The sequence below is a fragment of the Filicampus tigris genome, chromosome 13 (assembly GCF_054856515.1).
Source record: "Filicampus tigris isolate MCC_2025a chromosome 13, RoL_Ftig_1.0, whole genome shotgun sequence".
Taxonomy (NCBI): domain Eukaryota; kingdom Metazoa; phylum Chordata; class Actinopteri; order Syngnathiformes; family Syngnathidae; genus Filicampus; species Filicampus tigris.
The window spans coordinates 4,494,442-4,510,495 of NC_141229.1; the positions used below are offsets into that span (position 1 = coordinate 4,494,442).

The 16,054-nt window shown below is 41.3% G+C and overlaps 2 protein-coding genes across 3 annotated transcripts in view; one reads left to right on the forward strand and one right to left on the reverse strand.

Moving 5' to 3' along the window:
* The window catches only part of atl1 (atlastin GTPase 1), a 10,524-nt gene extending 6,620 nt beyond the window's left edge, over positions 1–3,904 (forward strand). The window contains exons 12-15 of one of the 2 annotated variants that reach the window (XM_086050666.1): positions 650–721; positions 790–1,245; positions 2,353–2,367; positions 2,456–3,904. In XM_086050666.1, coding sequence (XP_085906792.1) covers positions 650–721; positions 790–1,245; positions 2,353–2,367; positions 2,456–2,584 — 672 coding nt within the window. In that variant the 3' untranslated portion in view covers positions 2,585–3,904. The remainder of the gene's footprint in view (positions 1–649; positions 722–789; positions 1,246–2,352; positions 2,368–2,455) is intronic. The other variant, XM_086050667.1, reaches the window with a different exon arrangement.
* Positions 3,905–6,622: 2,718 nt separating this feature from the next.
* Positions 6,623–15,908, reverse strand: sav1 (salvador family WW domain containing protein 1). The gene is made up of 5 exons (XM_086050414.1): positions 15,519–15,908; positions 14,100–14,579; positions 10,384–10,654; positions 9,343–9,501; positions 6,623–8,282 (listed from the first exon to the last, which is right to left on the reverse strand). Exons 1-5 carry the CDS (start codon positions 15,610–15,612, stop codon positions 8,075–8,077), a joined length of 1,212 nt encoding a protein of 403 aa, XP_085906540.1. The 5' UTR covers positions 15,613–15,908; the 3' UTR covers positions 6,623–8,074.
* Positions 15,909–16,054: the final 146 nt, after the last annotated feature.

The window sequence follows — 16,054 nt, forward strand, 5'->3', positions numbered from 1 at the left end:
ACTAGTTTAAGCCAAACTGTGGCAGCGGTTTTTTTTCCCCCTTTCTGGACCTGGATTTGCCACATCTGTCGGCCATTTTGGTTAGAAGAAATGAGCATTTTACGGTCCTTTAAGAGTTTCTCCAATGGCTGCCAAATTTGAAGCATTTATACTACACAGACGGCAGATGCTAAAGAAGAATTTGAGTTGATGAGTCACCATGAAACAAAAACTTCTAATAATGTGTCTGTTCACTCTAAGAACAGTTAAAAATAACACAATTTTGGGTCAAAAATGGGCCGATACACAAATTTGACCCACTTTCTTGCATTGTTTTGCACAAAACGGCTGTTTTTTGGGGGCATTTTTTTGGGGTTGTTTTGGACAAAACTACCCAGTTTTTGGGTTGTTTTCGGCAAAAACAACCAAGAAAGTGGGTCAAATTGACCCAAGTTGTGGATCGGTCCTTTTTTTTTTTTTTACCCAAAATTGTGTTATCTTTAACCCAACTGTTTTTAGAGTGTTCAATGTGGCAATTTTCACTTGCAAGATGGCTTAATGGATGATGGAATGGCGATATGGATAAATGGCTGATGTCTGGACGGATGAACAGACGGATGGTTGATGGAATGAAGGAGGGACAATGAACTGATGATGTGCTTTGTGTCAGGCCACAGCAGAGGCCAACAACCTGGCGGCGGTGGCTGCGGCCAAGGATCTGTACAACAAGAAGATGGAGGAGGTGCGTCCGCCCTGAGACGCGCGCCTCGCCGTTCATCGCCACTAACCTCCCCCGCTGTCCTCCGTCAGGTGTGCGGCGGCGACCGTCCCTTCTTGGCGCCCAGCGAGCTGCAGGCGCGCCACGCCGTCATCCGCGAGGAGGCTCTGGCGCTGTTCCGCGGCGTGAAGAAAATGGGCGGCGAGGAGTTCAGCCGCCGCTACCTGCAGCAGCTGGCGGGCGAGGTGGACCAGGTCTTCGTCCAGTACATCAAGCACAATGACTCCAAAAACATTTTCCACGCCGCCCGCACGCCCGCCACCCTCTTCGTGGTCATCTTCGTCATGTACGTTGCGGCAGGCGTAACGGGCTTTGTGGGCGTGGACGTCATCGCTAGCCTGTGCAACATGATCCTGGGTCTTGCGCTCATCACGCTCTGCACCTGGGCCTACATACGCTACTCTGGGGAGTACCGAGAGCTGGGGGCCGTCATCGACCAGGTGGCCGGGGCGCTCTGGGACCAGGTCGGTCGCAACGTACATCTTTCCGTACGTTTAAAGTTCAATCCGTTTGCTGTTCCGTCCATCCACTTTTCTTCCATCATCCATACAGTACATTACAAATAATCCAATTATGGGTCGAAAAGGGACCGGCTGCTACTTGGGTCAATTTCAGTTTTTCAAGTTTTTGTTTTGGCGTACAAAACAATACAACAAAATTGATTGTTCTGCACAAGAAATCCCCCAAAATGGGTCAAATTGACCCAAGTAGCAGTTGGTTGACCCATATTTGGGTTGTATCTCACCTGTTTTTAGAGCGATATTTTTGATGATACACACCAAGACCAGTTCAGAAATAACCCACAGATAAAAATAACCCATATTGGGTCAAAAAGAGACTGAGACAACTTTTTGCGTTACATAATAACCCAAAATGTTGGGTCAGTCCCTTTTTGGGTTATTCGTGTAACCCAAAACGTTGGGTGAAATGAATAATCCATTTAACAATCGAGTTTGGGGGGTTTTATGCAAATCAACTACATTTTTGTGGTACAAGTCCCCCAAATGTGGTTGTTTGTATTGAACAACACACAAATTGGGAGGTTTTTTTGTACAAAACAACCCCAAAATGTGATTGCTTTGCACAAGAAGTCCCCCAAATTGGGTCATATTGACCCAAGCAGTGACCCCTTTTTGACCCACATTTGGGTTGTTTTTGACCTAACTGTTTTTAGAGCTGTTTTTGAGGCTACACACTAAAAACAGTTAAAAAAATGTATAGGATCAAAAAGGGACCGACACAGCTTTTTGGGTTATACATGTTACCCCAAAAGTTGTTTCAATTTTAGTTTTATTTCGTTAAGTTTTCATTTCCTGTGATCAACTTGCTTTCATCGTCCTTACCTCTGTCCATTCATCCATCCATCAATCCCTCCATTTGTCTCCGTCCACCCTTCCATCTGCCCAGATAACATTGAGAATTCAAGTGAAACCCCATCACAACACAAAACTTTGCACTCACCCTTTGAAGGCCAGCAGTTGCAATGTAGCCAAACAGCCACCAGATGGCAGCAATCCTCTGCAACTTTGTGAAATAGGGACATTGTACATGCATTCCTTGACTCACCATGTGTTTTCCCTTTGACACCTCCGCAGGGGAGCACGAATGAGGTAAGAATGTGCCACTCATCCTTCACCGCGATGCTTTTCATTCTCCCGTGTGACCACCTTCTGACTCCCCATGTCGCCCGCAACGCAGGCGCTGCACAAGCTGTACAATGTAGCGGCCAATCATAGGCACCTGTACCAGCACGCCTTCCCGGGGCATCAGGCCGACGACGTTGGGGCGGCGGCGGCGGGCGAGGAGCGCGACAGGAAGCGGGACTGACGGGCTCCTTTTAATCCCGCTCAGCACGGACTGTACACTGCTCAAGTATACGACGAGCATCTTCATCACTCAGCATCCTCCTCCTCATCAGCGGTCAGTCACCTATCGGACGGGGGAGGTAGTAGCCGTGCGGCGTATGGAGAGCCGCTTGAGCGTTTTTTTGTGATATCCTACTAGTGCACTAGTACAACAACCAGGGCACACTAAAATGACTGCCTTACCGGTTGTGTTTCCTGATAATACGATATGTACAAATGGGCGCACTAGTAGGACATCGAATATGCTCAAATGCCTCGTTTGTTTGTTTTTTTTTCCTCTTCTTCTTGGAGAAGTACGCCAAAACCATGCGCGCGGGCCACTTCATTAGGGACACCTGCACACTAATGAGAACCAATGCAAACACTGCTCATGCTCACTTTTTTTGACACGGTCAGAGAATGACTTTAGCCGACAAATACATTGTCGTTTTCATCAAGGGTTTTTAAAGCCAGTTGTGATGTGCTTTATCATGAAGCTTAGTCATACTATGTCGATTTATGTGCAGAATATACTTTTTACAATGTGAATTTAATGCACTTACAGATGTTTTTAATTGGTTCATACAATTATTCCCATATGCATTGTTTTTTATGAGTTTAGGGTGTTTGCATCTATGCAAAAAGCTTATTGTATTTTTTTTAATGTATTCGTGTTATTTCTGTTTATTAACTTGTACATGTCATAGGTCAAAATGCTATGAACAAATGTTATGGTTTTCACACCTAGAGTAACTTGATCAATTTTCAGAGTCCCACAACAGATTTTTAAAAATTTATAATTTTTCAACAAATTATGGATACATCGTTTTTCTTCCCTGATACGATTTAAAAAATGTTTTTATTGTTCTTTGTGTGGGTCCGTGCATGAAAGCAACAAGCTTATTGATTTAAAAAAAAATGTATTCATATTTCATTGCCTTGTACGTGTTACAGGTCATAATATTTAACACAAATATGTTAGGCTTTGCACACAAATAGTGTCTTATTGTACATTTTTTATTCCCTAAAACATTTTTTAACACGTTTTTGTGTGAATTACAATCAGATATGGATTTTTGATTGTACATGTCACATTGTTATTATTTTAAATATACTTTTCTCCCATAATGGTTTCATTTTCAGTGGAAATGCATATTTGCCATTTAAAAACAAATATTTAAGTGTTTTTCTTTTCATAGGGGGGAAAAAACTGTACAGTGTGTCTATAATGTCTCTTGCAATTTGAACAAATGTATTAAACAAAAAACAAAAAAAGCATGAATAAACATTTTCTAAAATTGTAGAGACTTTGTGGACACCCTGTATCAAAAAGTTTAATGGTTTAACGAACCACAACCACAAGAATAAACATATGAATCATTGTGAACCAAAGTAACAAAATTTCTGAAACAATTCTTGTATTTGATCTCATTGAGATGCTCTGGTGTACCTAATGTATTGTCTGGTGAGCGCATTTACAAAACTATATAAGTCATTCATTGTCCGCATGGTGTAAATGTTTTCTAATGTGTGTCATTAAGATCAGGTTTGAAACAGAAAAAAAGTTGGGACAATGGTTTTTGTGAGATGTTTTTCTCGGCAGTGAGACGTGGCAGGCGGTGACCGTTGTGACGGTCCAATGTACCTGCGGCCCCAGTCATCCCATTTATGCCCCTAGATTGACGCCAATGCTGACACGAATGGCAAAAGTCAAATTTCTACAATTTAGCCTCTCACATCTAAGTATATAATACAGATTATAGTTTGTAGTTGAAACACAGCATTCGGATTTATAAGGCGTTTGTGGAATATGAGTTAAGCGGCAAAATCCTCCCATTTTTAGCCATCTCAGGGGGCGGCCATTTTGTCACGTCTGTCGACTGAAAATGACATCACAGATGCTCAGGGCTCAGATAACGACCAATCATGGCTCAGCTTCAGAAAACAGGTGAGCCGTGATTGGTCGTTAGTCTGAATCCTGAGCAACTGTGATGCCATTTCAGTCGACAGAAGTGACACAATGGCCACCCCCGGAGATGGCTAAAAACGGATGGATTTTGCCGCTTAACTCCTATTCCACAAACATATCCTCCACCAACTCCATTATCTATCCATTTGTGCAGGCACCTTGAGAATTCAAGTGAAAACTCACACCAAAAAAAAAACCTGTACTCACCATAGGCCACCAGGTGGCAGCAACCTTCTTAAATTCAGGTACATCGGGACTTCGGGCATTCCTCAACTTACTATGCTTTTTTTTTTGCCTTTGACACCACCGCATGGAAGCGCGAAAGAGATAAGAATGTGCCACTCATCCTTCACTGTGACGTTATCCATTCTCGTTATTGTTGTTGTGTTTTTTTTAAAATTTCATTCATGTGTTATTGACTTCTACACGTTATAGGTCATATTTAACAAAAATGTTTTAAGGTTTGCACACAATCAGTAGATTGATTACTGATACATTGATACATTTTGATAATTTCTCTTACATTTTTTCTTTTTTTTTTTAAAAACTGTTTCTTACAAATAGTTTTTATTTTTATTTTACGGCCTGCTTTCAAATTCATGTTATTTGAATATTCTTCTCCCATACTGGTTTATTAGTGGAATTTCATATTTATCATATTTTAATTTCTTTAAAAGAAATCATTAATTGGGTTTTTAATTTTTCCATTCGTGGAAAACAATTCTACAGGGTGTTCATAAAGGCTCTTAATTGAAATAATGTATTGTTTTTACACAACAGAAATAATAGGACTTAAAAAAAAATGTCATTAGACTTTGTGGATATCCTAATTGTTTTTTAATGTGTCATTAAGATCAGGTTTGAAACAGAAAAAAGTTTTGACAGTTTTTTGTTTTTTTTCCTTCTTCTATGTCGCTCACGCGACATCCCACAGTTCTGTTGTGTCACCATGCAGACGTGGCGGGCTGTGACCATTGTTGTGTCGGGTGGGTGTGTCGCATGACCACTCGGGAGCGGGCGGGCTCCATGTGAATGTGGCGCGGTGGTTGTTGTTTTTGGGGGAAGGATCCTCATTCTGCAACTTTTTCCTCAATGTTTTGATGCACATTTATGCTGAATAAGGGGTCTCTGTTTTGCATCTGCAGCACTGTCATTTGTTTAGGATTTCACGCCTCCGGCAATTAACTTTTAATCAAACATTTTCATCGTCAAAAGACCAGTGTAAATGGCCAAAATGATAAACCCAAAATGTGTGCATCAAAACAAAAAATTATATACTTGAAGCGTTTTTTTCCGGCATAGCTTCTTGAGACTTTTTTGTTGAGTTTATTAATAAGAGACAAATCTACCAAATGTCACGTTGCCATGGGAACCTGGCTTTAGGGGCTGATTTTTTAATATGTATTAATTTTTTTATAATGATAGAGGACCCTAGCGATCCAAAATGTCCACTTTAAACTAGAATGTCAGACTGTGTGTCTTTTCAGGTTTTGGATTTTTGTGGGTCTACTCATGATAGACATGCCCACCAAATTTCATGTTGCCACAGGAAACAAGTTTGATGGCTAAATTTGGGTAATGTCCTCTAGGACTTGACCAAGCAAAAACATCCACTTCAAGCCCAAATGGCAGACGACTTCTATCTTCTCTGGCTTGGGTTCATGAAACTTTTTTTGTGGGTGTACTCATGATAGACATGCACACCAAATTTCATGTTGCCGCAGGAAACAGTTTGGTGTCTAAATTTGGGTAATGTCCTCTAGGACTTTACCAAGCAAAAATATCCACTTCAACCCCAAATGTCAGACTTCTTAGATCTTTTCTGGCTTGGGCACATGGAACTTTTTTTGTGGGTCTACCCATGATAGATCATCATCCGCAGGGAAGGCTTACATCACTATGTGAATCAAAGTAGCATTTTGCCATCGTCATGTTGCCCAACAAAGCACCTTTTCATGACTTGTAGTATTAAAATATCTTAACACCGTGGGAGAGTCCAATGTTGTGTATTGTGTGAAGGGGGATGCGAGCTAGCAGACAACAACGGCAAGGTACAAAGCAGACTTGAGGTTTTATTACACCAGGTCGTACATAACCTGCAGCGTTACTCTAATCGGACTCTTGCTGTAGTGTATTTTGTGGGGAAAAAGCACAAAATGGAGTCTTATCAGAGTCTCAAAACATCCTTCAAGGACATTCAGAAACTGCTAATGCCTTCGCGAGAGGATTTACTAGGAAATTGTACGAAAAGTTAATAAGCCTTGTTATCGCAAGCGGAGACCCCCCGGGCCAGTAGGTCCCCACAATGAAAAACAATCCAACAGTCCAATACTAAGGTTAGTTCAAACGGTTGACTGTCCTTTGATTGCCACAACTTGACCAAAACGGAAGCAGAATATGTGATTTTTTTTTGGGCCAGTTTTGAGTCTCAAGTAGTTACTAACACGCAACCTTTCAATAAGACTTAAAAGGAAATCGTTATATACACAAAAGGGGGGGGGCATATCTATTCCTCAATAACTTAGAATATGGTAGAAATGTTAATTTCAGTATAGTTTGAAAAAGTGAAATTTACACAGATTAGGGAAATACTTTGAAGAAGGCCAATTTCTACATTAAAAATCATTTGAATTGTTTGCTGTGTAATTCCTAATTCCTTGAGTGGGTGAATTTTGGGGTTTGTAAGATGAAAGCTTGAATCACTGCAGTTCTGAAAAACAAAAATATATTCATGAAATATTTCGTTCCGAGTGAAGTGAACCTACGCAAATTGCACTTTTTTGAATTGAATTGCTGAAATGAAGTTTACTACCAAATTTTAATTCATTAAGACAAATGGTTTCCCCCGATATCTACTAATTACAGCTTGGCTTTTCGTACAAAATCGGAATAAGTCCCCACGGGAATGGGTGGAACCTGCATACACGTTTTCAGATATAATAATAATATATTAAAATATGATATTTTTAATTTTTCTTGCTGGTAGCAAAGTGTACTGTTCAACCAGCAACATATGGCTTTGAGACATTTCAGAATATCATTAAAAAAAAAAAAAAAAAAAGGCGTAACAGTTAGCATCTTGACAGAAAACAAATATAACTTCTTATTTTTTTGAAAAAGTCCTTTGCATGAAAAAGTGTTTCCAAAAGTTCCAGTAGCTTATTATCTTTCCGAGGTGATACTTATCTTTAATAAAGATGCGTTCCTTATTGACACTTAAATATCGTCCAGGTTTTGGTGGATTGTCTTTAAAAAAAAAAAAAAAAAAAAAAAATTACAAAACAAAAGGGCCAAAAAGGGTTTTCCTCCGTGTCGGTGTTGCAAATGATGCGTTTTGGTTCACCGATTAAAAAGGCACAACGTTGTTTTGCCAGTCCTCCCACGTGCTAGCTTCTTCATCGGAGTGCTTCCAGAGTTTCTTTTCATATATATATATATATATTTGGATCAAGAGGCAAAGGCACACGAGGCGAAGAGGGGCGTGGGGGGGATGGCGCGTTTTGGTCACATGAAGCTGTTGCCGGGGGGCTGCTGGGCGTACCACTGCTGCCGCTGTTTGCGCGCCTCCACCTCGGAGAGCAGCGCCTGGCGGTACGCCTCGTACGACTTGACGATGTGCTCCAGTTCCTTCATGAAGAGCAGTTTCAGCATGCCCTGGTACGTGTCCAGGTCGGCCAGCTGGAAGAGCTCCCACTTCAGGATGTGGTCGTACCTGGCGGAAGAGCTCGTTTCACGCGTGGCGAGGTGGGCGACACCTACTGACTAGGATCTAACACCGATTGCTCGACATCTTAATTGTTGCGGCAACAGCGGACCCAGCGGAAAGGGTTAGCGCACATTTTTGTTTGCCCATGTGTGACGTCGCGTCGGTTTTATGCTAGCATGTTATTTAGGCTAGTACGCCGGCGAACATTACTGATGAGCCTCGGCGATTTATTTGTTTATGTAACACGTGTTAATGAATGCGTACGTTCTTGAAAGCGCAGGTCTCCACCAAGGCACAGACAACAATGTCTTTCTAAAGTTGAACGGCAACCTTTACCGGTGAACGTAATTTGATGTTCTCTAAGATTCTGAATGAGAGAATGGCCAGTTTTGAGTCTCAAGTACTGTTACTAACACGCAATCTTAAAATGAAATTGTTATGTGCACAAAAGGGGTGGGGGGGGGGGGGGGCATATCTACGTCTCATTACTGATGGTAAATTGTAAATGTAAATTTACATCATGTAAAGTCAGGCGTCATTTTCATGATGCCCGTGGGCACAATGTAGTCCCTTCGCACCACATGAGTAGCTAATATAAAGTTGGGTTTACTGCTATAAATACTGACCATGAAGTGTATTTTTGTTAGCAAAAGACATTTGATCAGGGTATTCAGTACTGCTGATTTTTATATTGTTAAATATATTGTGTATTTTTGTTAACTACAATTTATTTGGGGTCTTGCATACCTGCCAAAAACATTTTCAGTTAAGACTATACTGTAGTTCAGTGTTATTCTATATTTGCCCACATTTGGTATGCTGCTGGATAAAAAAATGTGATTACTTACTTGTTTACGTATTTATACAAATGTTAATCAAATGTTGAACCACTGTCTAGCTTCTTCGGTGTTTAATACAGATGCTTTAAAACTGGCAGTTTAAAAGCAAAATCAAAAAACAAAAATCGTAATACAAAAAGTTTTTTTGTTGTTTAAAGCCAACACACCCAGCCTAAATGATTATTTTAAACCCATAGATTGGTTCCTGCGTAAAGGTAAGTACTCACTTGAGGGGGGCACGGGCGTAGACCTGCAGCCAGTCCGGGATCTCAGCGGTGTGGTAGGGGTTTGCCGGCACCAGCACCGGCTGGTTCCTCTCGGCGGGCCGTGGCTGATAGGTAATAGGCGGAGGCGGCAGAGGCGGCGGCTGGTCGTAGCGGGGCACACTGCAACAAAATGGGTCAAATTGAAGCGGGTTGAAAAAAATGCATTTCAAAGAAAAAACATGTTTGTCTTGTGTCTGAGATGTTTTTAAGACCTTTCAATGACAGACTTGGGGGGGTAAGTGTCATTCAGAAATTCAGAAGGCCTTCGCTTTGGAAAATCTCATTTGTGGTTCACAGACACCCTGTATCCCATCCAGACCACCAAGCAGGGTTATACTAGTTGTGGATTTTTTATTACAGTTAGTTCTTATTTTATTTTAACTTTTAATTTTTGTTGTTTAAAAAAAAAAAAAATCTACAATTATTCTAGACTGTGTTTGATTTTTTCAAAAATGTTTTATTTTGGCTTAGTTTTTATCGGCTTTAGTATTAGATTTATTTTTTTATATTGATATAGTAGATTAAAACAAAGGTCACAAGAAGTATTGTGTAATAAAGCAAAGTAAACTACAATTCCCAACGACTGTTTGACCTTTCTTCTTTTCTATGGATAAACAGTGCCACCAAAATAAATACATTTCAAATAAACCTTGAAAGTTCATGTCTGAAATAAATTGGCAAAGACGTAAAAAAGACATTAACGTTATAATTATAGTTTCATAAACATAAAATGTAGTTAAGATTTTTAAAATTTTATTTCGTTCATGAAAATGTATTTTTCGAATTCAATTTTAGCCATCCTAAAAGTGCATTTAATAAAAAAAAAACCAAAACAATATTTCCTGGGTGTCACTCCTGTAGGTGGTACACATTGCAAAGTAAACTTTTTTTTATGTCTGCAACGGACTAATTTCCATTCATTACAACAAGTAAATATTTTAAATAGGAATGATTAGTTACTAGCATGGTCACGGAAGAAATTAAGCCAAGGTAACGCAGTACCTGGGAGCGCAGGGGTGCCGATACTGCGCCCTCTTGTTGATGTGGTCCACGTAATAGACGCCGAACTCGGCCGACTCCACCTTCTCCCAGCCCAGCGGGAGCCCCTCGCGCTCCAGCGGGTGGCTCCAGTGGGTGGTGTTGGTGTTATGGTCGATGTAGTACTTCCTGCCGCGGATGGTCCAGTCCACGGTCCAGCCGGTGGGGAGGGGCAGGTCCTCCGCAGTCAAGCTAGAGAGGTTCCCCAGCGACTTGGCCTGGATTCGACCTATGCCTGCAGGGAGGATGACAAATATTTCTCTCAGTGACATGCGCAAACATTGAGTGAGTGAGTGAGATTTTTTCACGTTAAAAATAAACATTGAAAAAAAAAAAAAAAAAAAAAAATCTAGCGAATGACAAGGAATGTGATGTGCAATTTGTTCCTCTACCGTACTGATTTTGAACTGAATCAAGCCATGAACCTAAAACTAAGGTACCTACCAAATATTTTTCCACCTCCTATACATTTATACTCTTAAGTGGTATCACTATCAACGTTACAAATGGGCCCTTGAGGGCAAGCATAACTACAATGTGGCCTACATTGACAACAGCCCTGATTCAAAGTGACACACGGTGGATATAAAAATCTACACACCCCTGCTTAAATTAGGTCCGAAACCATTTTTCCTTGTGATTGCGATTTAAGTTGCGACTATTTTTCCAAGGTCTTGTTTTTTTATTTTATTTGTAATTTTTTACAAACAATCAATAAATCAATCTGTGCTCCAATAACCAATATCAGATTTATTATACATAAAGGTTTTTGGTCTTAGATGTTAGACTTATACTTAAATAAAAGCAAATGAACCATGAACTAACATGGAAAACTTGCAATCTTTTAAGCGCTCACTTTGACAACTTCATAAAATTCTTCCGAACTATTGCAACAATAGTGCAAGTAAGTCTATTGATTTACCACTTTAGCTTTTCATGTTTCACTTGACATTGATATGCAAACATGTGGACTGCACATGTTAAACAGTGAATTTATCTAGACATTATATGAGAAAAAAATAAAAAATAAATAAAATAATAATTATATATATATATATATATTGACTTCCTGTCTCTAAAACATTTAATCCCCCCCAACTGAGTTGCCCATTATAGGTCACATTAGTAGTGAAAACAGTTTTGAAATGATTTATCTTGGTCTCACGTTTTCCTGTCAAAAACAAAACGGCATTCGAACAGGGGTGTAGAGACTTTTTATAGCCCCGTTTATTTCAAATGTGAAGCCTTTCCCCCCCTCTTTGCTAGGAGAGACGAAAGAATAGTCTTCTCTTGCCTGACAGCATGATTTGATGAAAACGGCTGAGCGTTTTTACATGCGTGCGGTCTGGAGATCAAACTTATAAAAATAAGTGAAACAGACGGACTCATTGTGTATAAATGATCTCAAGCTGACAGCTGTGCGACAACACCATCGCACCCCTCGAAAAGGGTGTTTGGGAGGTGGCAGTAAGTAAAGCGAGAGCGGGAGAGAGAGGTCACTGGAAGTTGGTGAGTGAAGAAGAGGAATGCAAGAGCACGCCACAGAAATGTACTCCGCCTCCTCCGCAACCGACTCATCATCATCATCGTAGTGTCAGCCATTTCCTGCACTTTTGGAAGTACTCTGGAAGTCACATAGTGCTGTCGAGGAGCAGCTGACACACCGAGCAAGAGAAAACATGACAAGATGGAGACGCTAATGCTAATCGCTAAACTAATGCTACATTTCTTTCACTACACAAAAGAAAAAGCAGACATGTTTACATGAAGATTCCAAATTTGAATAAAAAGAAGCAGAGACAAGAATAAATCTAATACTTTCTGACCCTTTTAACAGGAAATATTTTTCCTGTTATTATTCACATTTAAAATAAAACATTCAGAAACACTTCCACTATGATTTTTACATTTTAACACTAACCACTACTGTGAAGGGATGCAATTTCTATCATATATTTCAAGTCATATCGCTAAGCCCCCAGACTCCCTTTGAAGCAGTTAAGTCTGACAAAAATACAGTTATCATACACTTTTACACATTATTGCATTGCATTTATGTATTAATGACGGCAAGCAGTGTCTTGCTTTATTGAGCCATTTGACAAACTTGAAAAAGGACAGCATCCCCCCCTCACAGCCGCTTTAGTGTCCGTCCATGATTAGAGTATTGGTAATAGCTTTTAATGTTTTGATGATGATGTCATGTTTGGAAATGTTTCTTTACATCGTGAAAATTGCACTGAAGCTTGATTTAAAGAAAACCGGGAATTGAATCCAAATCGCAGTATCCGTCAGAAGAATTGCGATTCAATCTTTTCCTAAAAGCGTCCAGCCCTTAACCCTCGATATTCCCAGGAATAGACACCTTCCCCAAATTTTATTTCGTACAATAGCCAATAGTTACAGTTTAAACCCTAAATAAACCCCAAACACTTTTAACTCATCTTACCTTTCTGCAGTCCCCTGATAAATGAACAAACTACTAACCTAAACACAGACAATATTTCCCAAGGCCTCAAATTGTTCCATGACCAAAAATAACGGCTTGGTTCACACCAACGGCATTTGAAATCTTTGTCTGTGTGGACGTATATTCAGAGGCTGTCAAGTACAAATCAAAGCAACAGGTGCCATGAGAGTCTATAATGCCAGCAAAGCATTTGCAAGCTTCACACGTAGGATCAGAGCCCGGACAACGGACATGCACATACTGTAGTTGGGTTCATTATAGGGCTGAAAAATTAACCCAATTCAGAATCAACATGGCAACGTGGTAGAATGCAATTTTGCGGGAAAAGAAAAATTTGGCTTTATTTCGGTCGGTCAGTAGTAGGTGTTGTTTTTAAAAATATGTATATTTTATTTATTTATGTCCATACTGTAATGTGTTAAGCTAAGATCACCTTGTTCAAAAATGCATTGCAAAACAGAAAAGTGCTGATGTGCACATAACCTGAATGCCTAACGAAAAGCACACAGTCACATGTTTGTCATGTTCGGTAAGATAAAGAGCACAAACACACAAGATGAAGCAAAGCGATCCGTGCGGCTTCCCGAGAAGCCTCTGCCTGCATTCCTATCACGCCGACCTAAGCGTGACGCGCGTTGGGAACATGCAGCATGGATATGAAAAGACTTGTTCACGCGGCCGTGGATCTATCTTTGAACACGGCCGCGACAATTCGAGCGTCACCTGTAGGGCCATGGAAAATTGGCCAATGATTCATTTCGCGTGAGTACCGTCTAGATAAAAGATATGCGGGGGGGAAAAAAGGCAGAAAATTTCGACTTTAAAAGGCAGTATTAAAGGACTTGCCTATTTTCTTTTCTTCTCTCAACATTTTTTCATTATTTTAGATGTTCTGCGTTTTTTTGGAGTGGTTTTTCCCATTTCCCCCCCAATTTCTGTGGAAGACGTATATTGAATGTTAATCAGTGTTTTATTTTTAAGGATTTTTGCTGTTTTTACACGGGGGGGGTATCTTCCATGAAATCGTCACACCTGATTAAACTCGTCAGAGCGCAAGCTGACGCTTCTCCAACTAGCTTAGCATAGCATATCTTGCTACCTGCATCTCTTAAGAACATGTCGCTAACTGTGATTGTAAAGTGATTATTGTGGGAAAATGTGTACGACAAACAAATAGAGCAGGCGAGCTTGACACATGTTGAGAAATTACCTGAGGGGGGTCTGCTGGGTGTGGGGGGCGTGTGTTGCCGCGGCAGTCTTTGGAAGTTGTGGTCTCCATGATCGTAGTAGTGGTAGTCATCCGGGAAGCGTTCCGGCATCCTCCGGGGCTGCTGCTGCCTCCCGTCGTAGTAGGAAGCCTCCTGGGTGTGGTAGTAATAGCGCCCGGCATCGCCGTTCTCCGATACGGGGCCGCCGTCCGTCAGGAAAGACTGCAGCGAGCCGGCGTATTCGTGCGGCAGCTCGCCAAGGCTGCGCGGCAGGTACGTCGGCGCGGACAAGCGGTGGCTCTCCCGGCGGGCCGCCTCGTGCGGCGGACGCAGCACGCCGGCACGGAGGAAGCTTTTGCTGCGGGACAAGGTTGTCTCCCGGCTGGGGGCTGCCGGGTAGGCGGAGGGCCCCATGTCGGGCATGGGGACGTCGGCACGGCGGGGGATGGTGGGGCCATGACGAATGAACGAGGGCATAAGATCTGTAGAAAAAAAAAAACGGCTTGTGTTAAGTTATGTTGACAATCTAAGAAGCTTACTTTCATTATAGTTAATTTTAATTTTGTTCTGGCTTTTTTAAAACTCAGTTATAATTTGGTTTTAGAGTCATTTTTTAATTATTTTTCAGTTTTTTAGAAAAATGCTTTGTTTTACTTTAGGTTTTATTCGTTTTTGTGGTGTTTTTTTTTTCATATGTACTTGACAGGTTAAAATACAAAGAATAATTGATACATATACTATGGTGTCACCACCGAGCATTACGGGATAGTGTGATAATAATGATAATACTATAGGAGTTAATATGGGAAATTACGAGACACTATAATAAAAGGGGACATTATTGTATAAAATGAGAATAAATGGAACACAAGCCAGCATCATGGGGAGATGGAGCATGATGGGTCCTACTGGGAATAAATAGAACACTCAAAATGGGGCCTGATATGTGTATGTTTTGGGGGGGAATAAATGGCACACAATCGCGCAACATGGGACATGACAGGACATAAGGAACAAAATGGGACACAAAAGGGTTCATTAACGGGGATGAAACAAATGGGACGTTACGAAACAAAAGAGGATATTGTGTGACGTGAGGCGACAAACATTATAGGACATTAGATTATAATGGCTATTAACGTATCCTTAGAATGTTAGCCAATGCAAATAACGTTAACAGTAGCGGGGAACCTTTGTTATAAAGCTACGCTGGCAGGGCAGCAGCTGCCTGCTTTGAAAGTTTAAAAGTGCGCATAAACGAGGCATAAAAGCTCAGCACAAACGAACTTTAAAAAAAAAAGTGCGACTAAATGTTTCCACGTCCTCACTGTGACTTATGGGGTGTTATCGACGAGCAAACAGCATGAATTAAATCGATAGCAAGCTAGGCTAGGCTAACTATCCAGCAACCTGTTGCTTACTTCGGAGGAGCGGCGACGTCTCCTTCTTCACATACTTCCCGTGGACCTCGGCCGGCTTCGACGACTCGCTTTTACTCTTCTTTCGCGAGAGCATAATAACTCCAGTTTGAGCGTGGCGGCGCTGGTTGGGAGGGGGGGCGGGGAGAGGACGTCAACAACGCGGCGCTGTCAAGCCCTCCGCTCGGCAGCCGCCCCGCTCTCCTCGTCGCCAAGCCCGGAGAGAGAACATTTTGGAAGCGGGCTGCTTCGGAGGACGAGGAGAGTTAGCCTAGCCGTTGCTAACACTAGTGGGAGACCCCGCTCCAGTCGGTTGAGTAAGTGTGCGCAAGCGCGGATGCGTGCGCTACCTGGGGGGGCGCATGCGCACACATGGCTATTTGCTGGAGCGCAAATCGCCCGTATCTCGAATTATCTTTCCCATTGAAAAGAATCATCACCTAAACTGTGTGTCGACATCTTTACTTATGACCACTTTGTCTGAAAATATCAAACCTAATTATTTGGGATTTTATGGATGGTTAACCTTCTCCTCTCCA